A 17,942-nucleotide genomic window follows, 5' to 3' on the forward strand; every position below is an offset into this window, starting at 1 on the left:
TGTGCTAAAAAAACTCAGAAAAATCACTTTTGGACTAAATTTGCTAACGGAGTACACCATTAGGGTTTAAATCCAAATTTTTTAGCACATAGGTTATTTTCTAATTATCTTATGATCACATAGATTATTTATCCATCCGATTTGACCTTGAAAAAATCTTTTGCATAGTCCAATTTAAGGTCAACTCTGTTCATTTATCACTAAGTCATGGGACACTTGTCGACATGAGAATGCGGGGGCAGCTGAGCAGCCATGGAGTCCCTCTGTTCCCCCTCAGCAGTTATCGTATCAACAAAATTGTCATTCAAACCTCCCAAAACCCAGCGTCAGGCCCCGACTCCCAACCTCCGGTTCCCCATCTCACCCACCCACTACAACCCTTTCAGTATCCCTTCATTTTCCTTCACTTCTACTTGTTGCACTTGTTTCTCCATTAAAGCATTATGTGCTGCTTCTCCTTTTGTTTCATGGTTTGATACGAAGTTAAAGATTCCTGAAGAAAATATGAAGTTGGTTATAAACAAACTGATAGTAATAGCATTATCAAGTGCACATCTACAGACCGTCATCACTATTTATTTTTCTTTTCTTTTCAAGAATCCAGTTTCGGATAGCTTTATTTCAACATTTGTTAGGTCATTTTCTGTTTAATGGCATCAATGCTAACACAACATTTCACAGTATTTTCCCCTGTAAACATGTATATGAGTTAGCCATGTGTTTCTCAGGTAACAATTTACAGAATTCTACGGATCTGTCAACATCTGGAGAGGCAAGTGAAACGACCTCATAAAAACAAAGAAACTTTTTTGTGACTGGTATGTTGCAGATTCAGTTCTGATCTTAAACATTCATTTATTTGAATAGGGTTCCTGGCTTGTTGATATTTTCGAGTAAACTATGAAATGGTACTCGTCCTTGTAATCCCTGGCTAAGTTTTAACTCTTATTCTGGCATTATTATTCGCTAAACTTTGCACTAATCCATTGTAATTTGTAATTATTCATAAGATCTCGATATTCCTAACTTTTTGCAGCTCCCTTTTCCCTTTCATTACATATTCCCTTAAAAATAACTTCCTTTCTGAACAGGCCTATCGTTTTATGCATTCGAGAAAACCCTACGTGCTGCATTTGAAGGCTATGGAGAGCTTGTTGAAGGTACTACCTTTTTCTATTACTTAAAATGGTGTTTCTGGTTTCCTGCCGTTGGTATGCTCACGCTAATCAGCTGCTTGTCTCAACAGTTAAAATAATAATGGACAAAATTTCTAAAAGGTCAAAAGGTTATGCATTCATAGAATACACTACGAAGGATGTTGTGCGGAAGCGTCAAATATGAAACCAATAAGCTACAACGGCAAAATATGATAAGACAAATAATCCAAATGACACAAAGATTTATACTGGTTTGGCATAAGTCTACGTCCAGTTCCGAGACGGCGAGGAAATTCTGCTAATATCAAAAAGAGATTACAAATAGAGTTTTAACTCTTAAACCCAAATCCCACATACACCCAATAGCTCTCACTCTCACAAAGAACAATTGGAGAAGATGGACACACATCAAATACCATCTCTCCCAAAAGCTACACAACATGAAGCAGCAACATCTTTGATTGAGGAATTACTAACAAAAGGGGATTACAAACAATGCGAAGGAGCAGCACTGTTTCAAATGGGAGAGCCGAACGCTCTCCCTGGTATGGCTCTCATCTGATGCCGCTCCCCCCACCCAACCAAAGGCATAATCAAATGCCTTAATATAAACAAAAGGAACAAACATCATAATTGCCACTCATGTGGCCACATCATAAAGGAAACCCTCCTAATGATGTTCCCACATCATTATGTCCTTCATTCTTTTAGTTTGTTTAATAGCCAAAAGGTGATTTAGCTTGTTGTCCACTTGGCCACTAATTTAGCCATTATCCAACAGAGGAAGCTGCTAGTGCAGCTCTCAGAGAGATGAATGGCAAGGCAAGTTTCAACATGCTTTTCATTTTGTATAAAATCTGATCTCAATAATTGTGGATTCACTCACAAGATTAAGCAAAATGCTTGATTTTAAAAGGAGAAATCACTCTCTTCAAATGCACAAGGCAAATAAACTATTTTTCATTAATCATCCCCAAATGATTGTATTACATCATAATTTAAAGAAAGATAAAAGAATCATAAATTAATTACAACTTCCTAAAAGACTCTCACCATATTCTAAATGGACCTAACAAATTTCTAAGTAATTAAAAGTGCACTGCCATTATTATTCCAATTCCAATGCATGTGACCAATTTCCAAGTTGTATGTTTGTTTCCGCATCATTCTCATCTTCTCGAAAAAAAACTCATCATTGAGGTTCACTTGACTTCTTTTTTCCTCCATCTTTTGGATGTCCAATCAAGATGTTCCACAATACCCAATTTGGCACCAAAAATTTCCAAGTTCTTATAGACCATGCACACATTAATCTTTTCTTCTTGAAAATAATCACCTTGGAATAATGCTTCCAAATCACTTCTTCAAATGAGCTGAGATAATTCAAATTATGTTGAAAAGTTCTTCTATCAAAGAGCTCTCCTCTCATATCTTGAGCAACGAAACTGTCCCAAAAATGATCATGAATGCTACGGATAATAAGAGCTTGTACTCCATTATATAGTTGTCCATGGAACTCTTCAATTACATCTTCATCGCCTTCGTAATGATCATAAACCAGGGCAGAATCCCATTCGGCAAAGTTCTCAACTACATCATTGTTTTCTATATGTTCCCCCTTCATGCCAAACTCCGTGTTGGAACGTTTTTCAACCTCAAACATGTAAAACAAATCTCACATGAACCATCTGGATAACGATCAAAATTTGGAGGAAGATTGAGATATAGAATATCGTCACCTAAAAAACAAAGATAGCCGTTCCCAGAACCCATCCAACCTCATTTACTGGCAGCAGCAACATGCTTTAGTAAATTGAGGATATTGTTTTGTAGAAATAACGGATTGAGGAGCTGCTTGAAAATTTAGAAACTAGATTGGAAGGGATTTCAAATGATATATGGCATGAAGGTCGAGAAATACTTAACCAAATTGAAAACTAACTCGCAAGAGAATTGATTTTGTTTTCGCGACAACACTGATGCTTTGTGGTGTTTTGTCGATATTTGCACACATAAAATTTGGTTTGATGCACGGTTTATTGCATTGAAAACTAGACTCCCAAAGCTTTCCGATGATATGTAACTCTTCAAATGAAAGTCAGGGGAATTAAGTCAGTTTTGACGACGAACACAAATGATGTGGGCAACACTACCACCAGGATTTCGGATAAAATCCAAAAACCCGTTTTGGTGCTACTTGATGCAGGAAGAACCAATGGTAAATGGAAAGAACAGGGGATAGATGACCTGGGAATCACTCAACCAGGGGCAACAGAGCTCGCTCACGTTGCTAATCGTGGATTCGCTCATACGACCAAGCCAAATGCTTGATTTAAGGAAGGAGAAAACTCACTCTCCTTCCTTAAATCAAGTGTTAGGCTTGGTTGTGTTGAGTGAATCCACGGTTAGCAACGTGAGTAATTCTGTTGCCCCTGGTTGAGTGATTATCAGATTTTATCCTTATAGCAACATCGAGTGAGTTCTGTTGCCCTGGTTAAGTGATTCCCAAGTTTGTGCTTCTCTAATGAATGATGTCGTTGCTTTCAAAAAAAAAAAAAAAAGTGATTCCCAGGTTATCTCCCCCGGTCATTTGGTTCTTCCTGCATCAGTTGAAGAGTGATTCCCAGATTATCTCCCTCGGTCATTTTGTTCTTCCTGCATCAGTTGATGTTGCCAAGACTAGCCCTCCAAGATACAGCGGCGGGGGCCAGACCAGGCCAGCAACCAGATGAAAGAGAGAGAAGAGAGATTTTCCACCAAGAAGTGAATTGTTATGTACCACATTGAATTCCTCTAACCTTTGATAGTACCATAATTTTACTTTTCAAAATAAATAGATTTGAGTTATTACTGTCACTTAGGTACCGTTTGGTACGCAGACGGGACGGGACGGAACGGAGGTTCCGTGTATGTTTGGTACGTGCAGGACGAAACAGATAAGAAATCTTTCAGACCGATTTCGAACAAATCGTTGTAAAAAACCAAGTGGGTACCTCTCAAATCGACGAGTGATAGTAATTTGACAAGATAGGTTCATCATCAATATCCGGGCGAGCTTCATCCTACATTCTGAGCCATAGATCTTCATATGGGTCGAGATCCTCCACGATTGTGCACGTTTGAGTGGTTTTCGTGCGGTTATGGCAAATGGGTGCGCAAGAAACTTGATTGGAGAAGCTGCAGTGGCAGAAGTTCATGAATTGGTAACGGTCTTCATCGGAACTGGACCTGTTGGGATCCCGAGAAAGTTGGTCTAAGTATCGATGCAGGCAGCCATGGGAGAGGAGGGGTTTTGAAGATTTGAGTGGATATAGAATCGGTGATATGTGTTCCACGGATGTGGAACGAGTCGTTCCAGGGGGTGAGGCGGAACAAAAATTCACCCAAAACTCGTCCCGTGGAATGGCGCGTTCCACCGGTTTTAGGCTCACCAAACGGGGGACAGAATGTCTCGTCTCACTCCATTTTTTCTCGTCCCACGTACCAAATGGTACCTTATGTTTAGGCATATTATCCATTTTAGTCTTTTGACGCGCAGAGAAGAGGCACACAAGTTCGTCTTTCTTGTCTAATTATCTTCCTCATCGCATTTCTTTAGCTCTCCATATTTGAATTGGGAGAGTCAGATGAGGAAAAGGGGTTGAGGGAGAGAGATGTCAGGATCAGGAAAAGATGAAGCTGCTTACGTCTTTCTCTGCGGGTCAAAAAACTGAAACGGATTGTTGGGCAAAAGTGGTTCACAACAGGATACCAAATATATCGAACTTGTGTGGATGCAAATTTCTTCCTCCTCGATCTTGGACGATTTTGCACCTACAAAACAATTAATACCTTAGGTTAAGGCCAAGAGCCTCACGCGCCCACGATAAATGGGGGGGGCTTTGGCCGAAGAACCTCCGATGCCAAAGTTAGAATTTAGAGAGAAAGAGTGTTTAGAGAATTTTGGGATTTTTGCCAAAATGTTGGAATTGGCTTTTTGGTGAGAATGAGAGTATATTTATAGGGATAGGAGGTGGCTAGGGTTTTTTGGGCTTGATTTAGGTTTAATTAGCCAATTTATTTGGCTATTAAACATAAAATGAATGTTTTGGTGGTTTTTGAATTTATTGGGTAATAAAAAGGAAGAAATGGTGAAAAGGGTAGAAAAAAGTGATGGATTAGGTTTTTAAATGGGGGTAGCCGGCCATGTGGTGTTTTAGGGTTGAATTGGATGTATTTTGTGGTTATTTGGATATAATGGATGGTTTAATTGACAATTAATGGGTTAATTAGGCAATAAACCCATTAATTAGCCAATTAACATAATTTAAAAGGAATGTGTTTGAGAAATACCTTGTAGAAAGGATTTGATGAGATGGACTTTGAATTGTTACCTATTTTGGGCATTTCTGTCTTGGTTGAAAGAGGGTTGCCCGCTGCTTGTAGTAGGAACCTCGTTGTACTGCAAGGGTATTTTTGTCCTTTTTGTCCAAAAAACCCACATGTCGCCTTGTGAATATTTTTGGCTCCACAAATGCCCTCACACATGTTGGGCTGCTCGCAGAAAAGGGCGGCAGGTGTAGAGATTTTCTTGCTTTAGGAAACTTAGGACTGCTTCATATTTTGATGTAGATTCTCTCTTTAATAGGAAATTAGATCATTCTAGGAAAGGGAAATAAATTTCTCTCAAAGCCTATTTAAGTCCACCTTAAGTGGGTTATTAAATCAACTTTGGAGAGCGATTTATTCTACCCTACAAGATAGAGATATCTTAGAGGATATTTGTTCCCCCTCCTCTAGCAATCTTCTACATCTTGCCCGTGCAAAGGACCGTCTTTCGTTGCTTTCTTCGTCTTCTTCGTACCGCACCGATGTAAGAAAAATTTAATTTTTCTTGCCTTATTCTTGGATAGTGCTATTGCGGGGCAGCCGTCGGGGTGGTGCGGCACATCGGCTGGCAGGGGCCAGGAGTTGGCTCGGCATGGGCCGAGGAGATGTCATGGCATGGACCACTGCTTGGGCAGCTTGGCTTGGCTTGAGCCAAAAGGCAGCTTGTGCAACTAGGGTCGCGGATTGTGGCGCTGGGGCGCAGTGCTAGGCGAGCCGTATGGCTCATGTCCTTTGGGCTCTTGGACCTGACTCGGGCCAGGCTGGCGATTGAGAGAAATAAGGAGATTGCGGGTCCCATGGGCTGCTGGAATGTTGGGCATGCAGGCCTCCTGCCTGCTGGAATACTGGTTGAGCTCCCCTGCTGAGTACCATGAATGTCGTTGGCTGCTTAGTCCTCTTTGCTGAAAGAAATGTGGGCTGCTCCAGAAAGATGAGGTAAAAAGGATAAGGCGGATGCATTGGCTCGTCTAATCGCTGTCGTGGAGCTTACTATGAATGAAGATGGAAAGAAGAGATCTTCCCCGCCTGCTCATGAGATGCCAGTTAAGAAAAAACTAAAGACTTCTTCTGCTGCTCATGAGGGTCCGCTTGCTACCGAGAGGTATGTGATTAACATGACTTCTTCCAATGGGAAGAAATGTAAGGCTGCTAGATCTGAGCATGTGGCGTCTTCCATGTTGAGAATGGCTAGTACAATTGTGGATAAGATTACTCAGCGTAAAGGTTTTATCATGCCCCCAGTGCCGAAGTCTGTACCAGGACATTCTTTGGGAGCCAAGTCCGGTTCACCTTTGTAGAGGCTTGCTATTATGAAGAGTGGTAAGGTGGACTCTGCTGCTAAAGTGGCACTAAAGCCTGCTCCCTTTGCTGCTGAGATTGATTCGCCTCAGATTCAAGATCTTAAGCTTGCAATTTCTGAGCTTCGTTTCGCTACTTATGCTAAGAAGATAGTGGATGAGCTGCAGCGCGTCCGTGTTAGTCTGCTTAAGAAGAATGAGCAGCTGAAGGGTGAGAATGATGGGCTTGAGGTTTTAAGACCTTCTCTATTTCTCCGGAAGACTTGCTTGCTTTTACTTTTAAGGCTTCCATTGGTGAAGTAGTTGGAGAAGTTAGTGCCCAGATTGGGGCAGCCAGGGGTGAAGCGTCAGATGATGCCGCTGCTAAGAGCGTTACGGCTGTTGAAGGTGTGGCGACCGAGTAGTCGTGGGATGTCCAAGCTGCTGTAGTGTAGTATTTTAGGTAGCCTTTAGGATTTTCTTTGTTTTTCCTTGTAGCTTTTGTTTTGCTTGAACTCCTTCAGCCTTTGCTAGTTGTTTATAAACATGTTTTCCTTCGTTTTTCTTCATCTTCACTTCTTTTGTTCATGCCCTAACCTTTAGACTTTATAGACCAGTGGCAGGCATGCTACTTTTTTATAAGCAGACAAACTCGCGTAGCCTATGCAGCCGTAGGTGTTGGTGTAGAACTTTGTAAAGTTGTTAGCCATAGGGTTGGCAGCCGGATGCCTTACTTACAGAAGCAGACAAGTCCGCGTAACCACTAGGCTGTTAACCTTGACTTTCTTCAATTCCGTAGGTTGCGTAGCAAGTATCACAACACTTTAGGACTTGGTGTAGGTTGTTCCGCGATTGGCAGAGGTGAAGCTTATCGACTACGTAGCATGTCGGCAGTGGATAAAACTTCGTATATGCGCGCTAGCTTGTTTAACCTTTCACAAGAATGTGCGGTTGTATAAGTCTAGTGCGGCTTTACTGCTCGAAAGGCAAGTCGTAGGCAGTCTTCCGGAATCCGTAGGCTACCTTAGTGCACTCGGTAGCAGCTTTAGGATTCCAGGGCAGCCGTCCATCGGATGTACTGCGTAATGTGCCCTCTCCGTCTCTAGGGCCCGGTTCCCCACGGATTAGGCCAAGAGACCCAAAATCCTTCAGTTAGCTAAACCTTGAAAAAGACCATTGCGGCTACTTCTAGGAATCCTAGCGCAAGCCATCGTGCATCTAGTTATACTAGGGCAGCCAGGCTCATCCACGTCTGGATATTCGGAGTGTAAAGTTTATCCTCCCGTCTTAGAGAGCTGACCCATATGGGTGTCGGAGAATTGGTTTACCCTCTCGCACTGGAGAGCATGGTTGGTCCCTCGGGGGGCGCAATTCCTGCGATGAGTCCTTAAGAAGGGCGCAGTCTTCTTTTGAAGTGCAGGAGTGATTAGTTGTTGTAAGCATGCAGGCAAGCCAAGTTGTGATTACTTCTAAATTCCTCATTGAAAAACGAGTGAAACGAACGAGAACTTTAGCTGTTAGGTAGGAACTGCATAACAACTGGATTGTCCTCAGCTTGTGAGGTGGTGCCGGTCGAACTTATTGAGTCTTCGGGTTTTGATGTAGCGGGAGGTCACACATGGTACTTCTTCAGATTGTATGCCATCCATTGCTTTTTCAATCTTTTGCCGCTTCATGGTGGCGAGGGTGTAATTACTCTTGCCCCCTACTCTGCTGATCTTGTACGGACCTTCCCAGATGGGATCCATCTTTTTGGAGCCTTCTCTGCCGGCAGTGATGAAGGCTTTTCTGCGCCGTCGACATGCAAATGCCAAAAGTCTCCATCGGGTGAAGTAGGCGCAGCTAGAGTGTGCTCGGCTACTTCTGAGGCATCGTTGGGCTGCTCTGTTGCGTCACTTAGGCTCGGCGTGAAGGCGCAGTAGGGAGCTGTGGAGATGGGGCCATGTCATACGCAGCAGGAGATGCTCAACTGCCGGTATTGGGCCACTCTAGAGTTGAATCATTGAGCAAGGGTCGGCTAGGGCCGTGTGATGCGCAGCAAGAAATGGTACTTAACTGCCGGTACATGTGCTCCTATGTAGAATCTTTTAGGGTGACGAGGACAAAACTTGCTTTCGAGTGTGTCCTTCCAGTGTTGCGTTCGTCAGAAAACTTTACATCCGCCAGGGTCTACGCCTTTATCGTCGCGCGTCTGGATTGGGCAGAATAGTACGTCATGAGGATGATTGCATGCGTTTGAAAGTAAAACTTGTGCTTCTAGGTTGCAACAACTATCGCCAAAGTTAGCTTTTGAATTTTTAATAACATCGATGAGAGCTTTTGAACTGTAGAATACAGGTAACTGTGGAATACAGGTAGTCGGGCCCCCATCTCTTCTCACATGATGGTAGAGCTTATTGCTACTTTAGATACCGTCAAACATGTGAATAAGTCCTCCGCTGCTTCTAGGGAGGTGATGTCGGGTACTTCTTCAAGTCCTTGAATGTGCATTAGCGAGCCTCATCCCAAAGTGCATACTTCTCTGCCAAAGCAAAAGAGTCTGCCAGAGTTAGATCTTCTTTCATGATCAATTTTCCGAATAGCGGGTGGTCTGCTGGAATTCCTTTTTGGAAGGCTGCTCTAGTTATCGAGTCATTGCATCCGACTATTTTTGCCTTCTCTACTTTGAACCTCCTCACATAGTCGCGAAGCGACTTTTTTGGGTTCTTCTTGACGTTGAACAAATGATCAGACTTCTTTTTTATCAGCGATAGGATGAATATTCTTTGGTGAAAACCAAAGAAAGTTCGTAGAAATTCCGGATGGATTGTGGCGGCAGGGTGTAGAACCAATCTTGCGCCTCGCCTTGTAGAGTGGTGACGAATATCTTGCACATGAGATCATCGTTGTTTCGATAAAGGATCATTGCGCTTCGGTAGTGCTTTAAGTGTTTCTCCGGGTCTTCATCCCCTTTGAAAGATGTGAAATGTGGCATGCTGAACTCTCGTGGAGGCTCTGCCTGCTCGATCTCGTCCGTGAAGGGTGACCTGCTTATGTTGGTCATGTTCCGTCGTAGTACCTCGTCGGTGACCTCGTTGCGTTGGAAATCATGCAATCGCTTGGTCAAGAGTCTCTCTACTTCTTCCTGAATTTGCCTTTGTTGGGGTAGCGGAGCTCTCGCCTGCCCCCAGCCATGACTTGCTGGTCTAGGCTGCTCTTCCATGTGTTTGGCTCGTCTATGCCGCAGATGCAGTGCATGTGGTGCGTTCCTAGCAGGCGAGCGAGTTCTTCGCAGGCTGCTGGTTGAACTTGAGCTGGATTGAGTGACTGCTTCTCTCCGTCCGTCGTGCTACCTACTCTGATGTGAGGTGGATGATGCTCCTTATGGGCTTAGCCGCGAATGAATACTTTGTCCAGAAGGTTGCTCATGTTGACTATCGGAGTGTGACCCCAACCGTGAATGTATGCTCATCCGTGGGCCTAGTCAAGAGTACACGCTCCTCCGCGCGCTAAGACGGGAGTATACGCTATCTCGAGGGCCCAATCGGGAATGTACACTGCCTGAACGTTCGGCTCGTGGCTGGTCAAATGGCTGTTTGCCGGGACGCTGCTAGAAAGGTTTGTCTGCCCTTGTCCTACTTCGGGATACCTCGTCCGGGGCACGTTGGATCCCGATGCATTGCAAAAGTTGATTCACCAAAGTTGTTTGTTGTGCAAGGGCGCTCGTCAACTCTATAACTTGTCGAGACAAGTGTTGTTCGCCATTTGGATTGGAAGAGCTTGGAAGGAATGCGCCTCCTTGGGCAGTGGAAATGTGGTAGACTCCGGGCGCGAGATTTGAATTGGGAAATGTCAAATCCGTGAAAAAATGTGGTGAGAATGCCCCCGGCTCGATGATAGGTCCGGATGGTTGAGATAGTCTTGGGTCGACTTGGGCTGCTTGGAAAGCCACTGGAGCAGGATGAGCCGTGAGAGTGGGCTGCTCGTCGGGAGCAGGCTGGGTCACGAGAGCAGGATGCTCGGCAGGAGCAGGTTGGGCCGTGAGAATGGGCTGTTCGACGGAAGCAGGCTGGACCACGGGAGTGAGCTGCTCGTCGGGAGTAGGCTGGGTCACGAGAGCAGGCTGCTTGGCAGGAACAGGCTGGACCACAAAAGTGGGCTGCTCGACGGAAGCAGGCTGGACCACGGGAGTGGGCTGCTCGTCGGGAGCAGGCTGGGTCACGAGAGCAGGCTGCTTGGCAGGAGCAAGCTGGGCCACGGGAGTGGGTTGCTCGACGGAAGCAGGCTGGACCACGGGAGTGGGCTGCTCGTCGGGAGCAGGCTGGGTCACGAGAGCAGGCTGCTTGGCAGGAGCAGGCTGGGCCACGGGAGTGGGCTGCTCAACGCGCGGTGCATATGAATGCGAGGCTTGGGCTTGGGTCCACGTAAACTTGGATGGCACGGCTTGGGTCGTGGTCTTGGTACCGTGAGCCTTGGATGGCACGGCTCGGGCCGTGGTGAAAGCTCCATGGACCTCGCCACGAATGGCTACCGAAGTAGCCACCGCGGTGGTTCCCATGGTGGCCGTGGTGAAGGCACCATGGACCTCGCCGTGGGTGGCTACCGAGGTAGCCACCGCGGTGGTTCCCATGGTTGAAACTCGTGGTGGTGATGCCGCTCCCCTTATTGTCGCATTTTGCCTCATGGATCTCCGCACTCCCATTTCTTGAACACTAGAATTTTCACTTATGGAATTTTCTAAATTTCTAGCCATTATATTTTGCTTATATGTTTTATCAAAGAACCTTTGCAAGTAAAAAATTCTAATAATAAGAACGTATGAAAAATATTCAAATTGACTAGAAAATAAAGAAAAAACCTTTTTTGTGCGAGAGTCTTCTACGAGTATGGATTTCAACTCTCAATGAAAGCACCAATTTGTGGATGCAAATTTCTTCCTCCTCGATCTTGGACGATTTTGCACCTACAAAACAATTAATACCTTAGGTTAAGGCCAAGAGCCTCACTCGCCCACAATAAATGGGGGGGGCTTTGGCCGAAGAACCTCCGATGCCAAAGTTAGAATTTAGAGAGAAAGAGTGTTTAGAGAATTTTGGGATTTTTGCCAAAGTGTTGGAATTGGCTTTTTGGTGAGAATGAGAGTATATTTATAGGGATAGGAGGTGGCTAGGGTTTTTTGGGTTTGATTTAGGTTTAATTAGCCAATTTATTTGGCTATTAAACATAAAATGAATGTTTTGATGGTTTTTGAATTTATTGGGTAATAAAAAGGAAGAAATGGTGAAAATGGTAGAAAAAAGTGATGGATTAGGTTTTTAAATGGGGGTAGCCGGCCATGTGGTGTTTTAGGGTTGAATTGGATGTATTTTGTGGTTATTTGGATATAATGGATGGTTTAATTGACAATTAATGGGTTAATTAGGCAATAAACCCATTAATTAGCCAATTAACATAATTTAAAAGGAATGTGTTTGAGAAATACCTTGTAGAAAGGATTTGATGAGATGGACTTGGAATTGTTACCTATTTTGGGCATTTCTGTCTTGGTTGAAAGAGGGTTGCCCGCTGCTTGCGTGTAGGAACCTCGTTGTACTGCAAGGGTATTTTTGTCCTTTTTGTCCAAAAAACCCACATGTCGCCTTGTGAATATTTTTGGCTCCACAACTTGCATTTCACAAAAATTGAATCCAAGACCATAATGTGAGGTAGCTTTATAAACTTTGATATGAAAATGGTTAGGATTATAAAAGAAGCACGTACTTATTCCGGAAAGCACTTCACCGCTTGCAATGATCATAAAGTCCAAAATGTTATTTAGTTATGGTTTGATTGACAGTGATTACATACAAATCCAAAATATTATGTCATAAATGTTTGCCATCTTTACAGAAGGGAAAATTTCTTAAATGGAAATTGTACCAATAAAGTTAATTAGGTCATAAATTAAATATAAATGAAGCATTTGGACTGTATTATATGAATTCTCAATTCCTTTTTTCCGTTTTCCAAGCTGTAAAACCTAATGCTCTCGAGTAAGTTACATGTATGTATGTATGTATGTATATATATGTATATATCGTCCTCATCCCAGCATCTTTCCCCAAGAACATTACTCCTAATTAATATTCTGGTTTCAATGGAGAAGAAACCCACCGTCGCCTCTTCATTTTGTCTCCTTCTTTTATGTGTCGCCACTTCAACTGGTTAGTCAAATAACTTAATTATTATTTATTTTAGAATTACATAAAACAAATTGTATTCATTTATTAATTCGGATATTTGATTACTACGTTTTTTTTAATTTCTTTTTACATGCAGTAGCAGAAGTTCTTGAGGCACACCCCCACCTTCACCACCAACCTCACAAAAATGATGGTTCCATCAAACTTTTCGTATTCGGGGACTCGTATGCTGATACCGGGAATGTCAGAAAATCTGTATCTCCTTCGTGGAAGGAACCTTATGGGATCACATTTCCTGGAAAGCCTGCCGGCCGCTTTTCCGATGGTCGTGTGCTCACTGATTATTTGGGTACGTTTTCCTACCCTCTCTCAACTCAAGAGTATTTTTATTTAGATTTTAAACGGTCTAATAATATTTCTTTTTAACTTGTAAGTGATAAACGTTCAATATCAATTTTTCCTTAACATTGATATATCCTTGTGCATATCAGAAATGGAATAATGTATAAATGAATTAATTATTATAGCATATATGGTATTGTAAATTTAAATTAATTATATGTTGTAATATATTTATGCAGCTCAATTTTTGGGTATAAGATCTCCATTACCTTACGCATTGAGAAAATATGCGAAGAAATCGAAACTGGAGAACGGGATGAACTTTGCATATGGAGGGACGGGAGTTTTCGATACGTTGGTGAGTGGACCAAACTTGACCACCCAAATCGGCTTTTTCCAACAGCTGCTTGAACAAGAAAAAGTGTATGACAAACGCGACCTAATTAAATCCTCCGTAGCTCTAGTGTCAGTTGCGGGGAACGACTACACAACTCATTTCGTTAAACCAGGCAATGGCAGTAAGGTAAGTGGTGGTTCAGCTAGCTTTATATATATTGTTTCAAAAGTCTTCGTGAGTTTTGGACCTTTGGTTATACAATTATAGTGTTTGAAAGTGCTTTTGAAATGTCTGAAAGTACTTTTAATGAAAGTGTTTTTAAAACCAATCTTTAGTATATATTCAAGTAAACTTTGGATAAAAAACGGTTGAAGTACTGTTTTTTAAAAGCATACAATTGGTGTTTCTTCCAAAATGCACATAAAATGCTTTTTGAGTTCTAATAACACTTGAACCAAAGACGCTTTCGGATATTTTAAAAGCACTTACAAACACATATATGGAGTTAGTTTTAACATTATAACCAAGGTTCTTGCAGTTTGGCCTTTTTGTCCCCTTTTGTGAAAACCAATATAGAGTTTATTGTTTTTGGATAAGATTATATTTTGGAGTTTATTGGTGTATCTTTACTCCTTCGTATTAATTATTTCTTGCATTTGAATATTAATACTCTACACGTAACATGTGATAAATTGTTGTCAAAGGACGGTTTATTGCAGCATAATTTTCGTACGTCAGATACCAGCAATAGCAAACAAAGTAATGACAGATAAATCAAAGTTTCAGATCAAATTTGTAAATTAGATGTGTCATCAATAAAAAATAAACACGTTAATTAATCAACATTTAAGCAATAATTCAATCATCAACAACCACGTTACATAATTTATGAAATTTGATCTAAATTGTTGGTCTCCCTAGCATTATTCAACATTTAAGGATAGGTGTAGACACTGAAATGAATAATGTTAGAGAGATTAAAATTTCAAATTAAATTTTGTAACCATATCATGGGCAGAGCCACTAGAGGACCAAAGCGGTTCCGAGCCCATCTTGATCACTATGTAAGAAATTTCTGCCAACCTTAAGCCTATGTTGTAGAACCGTTAGACAAGGGGAAGAAGATGAATTGTCCTTATGAAAAAGTTGAATTGACTACATCTTATATTTTTCTAATAGTTTTGTTTGCTTTGCCTTTCTAGTTTAGTGAAACTCAGGGATATGATCTTAAAATTGACTTTAATGTTACTTCTAAAGCAACCTAATCCACTATTATTTGTAACCCTCCTCTTTGCCTTCTTTTTTCTGTCAAACGATTCAAACCAAATTTCTTTGAATTTTCTTCCTATATTTCCAATTTTAACTGGTTACGCTGCTTACAACCTCCCACTTAATTGTATTATACACTTCTTTGATTATCTCTATTAAATTTAGTGAGTCTTTCAATTTTGTGAAGATTACATCAATTGTTCATGTTTTGATTCAAATTTCTTTTCTCAATACATATATGAAAAACCTCTCTCACAAAGAATTCAGGCTCTGCCACTAAACCACATGACGTGATTGTTAATGATTGAATTATTATCTAATGGTTGATTAACAAGCTTATTTTCTACTGGTGACACATCATATAGTTTGCAAATTTAGTCTACCTAGTGTTGGAGTATATAGGATATGGAAAGTGTGGATCATGACACATGTCATTAGCCAAACAGATAAGTAGTTAGGATTGTTGCTAGTGTAAGATTCGGATAAAGTAGTTAGGTGAATATCCATCTATATAGCAACTGTATCTCTGCATCTCTGCAACTAGTGAATCAATCAAGAAAATACAAGTGAAAAATCATTTTCTTTCTCTCTCTAAGTTTTCTCTATTTCCTTCTTCTTCTTCTACAATCTCTCTGTTCTCTTTTCTACGTAATGCTTAACACCTAGCATTACACACTCTAATTAGATACAAAGATTACCATGGCTTTTCAAAAAAATTGAACTTTTTGGAATCAAGTAATAACTATTTTTGGGGTTCTTGGCATCATATCAAATATATATTGAGTTGTGAGACTTGCTACTAACTTCAGCACTGATATTCCTCCAAATGACAGGATTTGGCAGAGTTCACCAAATCGATTGTTAAGCAGATTGCTGTGGATTTGATGCGCATACGTGATTTGGGAGTGCGAAAAATAGCAGTGACAGCACTAGAGCCCATGGGATGTCTGCCGCTCTTAACTTCCTTCCTTTCCTATCAGAACTGCAGCGAAACGCTCAACTTGGCGTCGATGTTCCACAACCAAGTTTTGCGCCAAAACGTGGAACAGTTGAATAAGGAGTCGAAGAAATCTGCATTTATAATCCTGGATCTCTATGGCGCATTTTTGTCTGCAATTAAGCCCCAGAAAGACCATCAAGGTACGTAATTGCGTTGAATGGTTGCTGTTGTTGACACTCAATCCACTCCATAAAAGTCATCATGCGAAAAAACACAACGAAAAATTGTACAGAAAGGAATGCATGCAGGATGACATTTTTAACAATGCATGATATACGAACCACCAACTAGCTGACCGTCTCTTTAGTTCCTCTATTTAAGATCAAGTAACTGTTAATTGTCTGGTACTGGAATGCGCGCACTCGGCAACGTATCATCTACATGTATAGTACGATTATATATTTTTTGATATCTTGTAACGGAAATAAATATTAGTTAATATCTCAGTTGCTGCATAATCTATGCATTCTATGATATGCTTGTTTATGAGAATTCAAGCAGTTGATCGAGCTCATGCTTTCTTGGTATAGCAGGGAAAATGATGGTCCAGATTGATGATCCACTGAAACCGTGCTGTGTCGGGTTGGGCAGCGAATACTCATGTGGGAGTGTGGACGAGAGTACCGGAGCAAAGAAGTACGGCATATGCAGTAATCCTGAGAGGTCCTTCTTTTGGGACACGGTGCACCTCTCTCAGAATGGTTGGAATGATGTTTATTCCTCTTTGAAATCTTCTCTTCATCAATTGTATTCGTGATTTGTTCATGCCTAAGTACGTAGTTGTCAACTTTGTTTGGCCCTACTGGCTTTGGATTGCATGGAAATTGCCCAATATTTTCTTGGGATTGCATGAGGCTAGCTAAGGCCCTAATAAACAAATAAAACTATGTAGCTAAGGCCCTAATAAACAAATAAAACTATGTACTGGGATGAAAATTTCGTAGAGTTGTTTACATGTTAAGGATATGAACGGAATTGATCTCAATAAAACCTCAATCAGAGCTAGGGCTGTAAATCGGCTCAAAAAAGTTTGACCTCACATCAGGTTCAGCTTGTCAGAATGCAGAAGAATTCTTGTTCATCAAGAGAGAGAGAGAGAGAAGAATTATGTTTTCTATATATTGAAAGGGAAACTAATGAAAAGGACTTGAAGACTTGAAAACTTTGAGTTTTAACGATAAGGAAAAATAAAGGGTAAAGTGAATAGTACCATGATTGACTTTTTAGTGTAAAAATGTGTTTTTTCGTTAAAGTGAACAGTACCGAAAGCTTTTGGTTAAAGTTACCTATATTGAATGAATCAGTGAATTACAATAGCTGCACATATATATAGACAAGGTTTTCTTAGTTATTAAGTAAGCTAACTACCAATAGCAAACTTAACCACTTAGCAACCTAATCTACGTACACTTGTCAACATTTGAATCATCTAATACATCTTTACATCCCCCCGCAATCTCATGCTTGGATGAACCAAGCATTAGTTTAGAACAATGACACTGAAACAAAGGTGCAGCAAGGCCCTTGGTGAGAATATCTGCAAATTGTTCTCTGAGGACACATGACAAACATTCAAATCTCCTTGAATTACCCTTTCTCTGACAAAATGGTAATCTATTTCAATGTGTTTCACCCGAGAATGAAAAACTGGATTAGAAGATAAAGTTATTGCTGAAATATTGTCACAGTAAATCACTGGTGCAGTGAACACAGAAACATGAAGATCACATAATAATTGCCTAATCCAGGCCAATTTTGCAGCTACAATAGCTAATGCTCTATATTCTGCCTCAGTCGAAGATCTTGACATTGTGTGTTGCTTCTTGGAAGCCCAAGATATTGGACTAGAACCAAAATATACAATATGACCAGAAGTTAATCTTCGATCATTAGGATCATATGCCCAATCTGCATCACTGTATGCTTGCAAATGTGGTTTTCCAGGTTTGAAGTTTAGACCATAGTCTATTGTTCCACTAAGGTATCTAAGAATCCTTTTAACTGCAACAACATGAGAATTCATGGGATTAT

The 17,942-nt window shown here is 41.3% G+C and overlaps 1 protein-coding gene across 3 annotated transcripts; it reads left to right on the plus strand.

Moving 5' to 3' along the window:
- Positions 1–250: 250 nt before the first annotated feature.
- On the plus strand, positions 251–16,877 carry LOC126627955 (GDSL esterase/lipase At5g03610-like). 3 transcript variants are annotated; one of them, XM_050297535.1, is made up of 8 exons: positions 251–547; positions 729–818; positions 1,092–1,160; positions 12,927–12,984; positions 13,100–13,312; positions 13,545–13,828; positions 15,745–16,051; positions 16,442–16,877. In XM_050297535.1, the coding sequence occupies exons 3-8, from the start codon at positions 1,104–1,106 to the stop codon at positions 16,666–16,668; spliced, it is 1,146 nt and encodes a 381-aa protein (XP_050153492.1). In that variant the 5' UTR covers positions 251–547; positions 729–818; positions 1,092–1,103; the 3' UTR covers positions 16,669–16,877. The 3 variants fall into 3 exon arrangements, with proteins under 3 accessions (XP_050153492.1, XP_050153490.1, XP_050153491.1); XM_050297533.1 differs by lacking the exons at positions 251–547; positions 729–818; positions 1,092–1,160 and having other exon boundaries at positions 12,450–12,984; XM_050297534.1 differs by lacking the exons at positions 251–547; positions 729–818; positions 1,092–1,160 and having other exon boundaries at positions 12,450–12,984; positions 16,445–16,877.
- The last annotated feature ends 1,065 nt before the right edge of the window (positions 16,878–17,942 follow it).

Source organism: Malus sylvestris, chromosome 7, assembly GCF_916048215.2.
Source record: "Malus sylvestris chromosome 7, drMalSylv7.2, whole genome shotgun sequence".
Classification (NCBI taxonomy): Eukaryota; Viridiplantae; Streptophyta; class Magnoliopsida; order Rosales; family Rosaceae; genus Malus; species Malus sylvestris.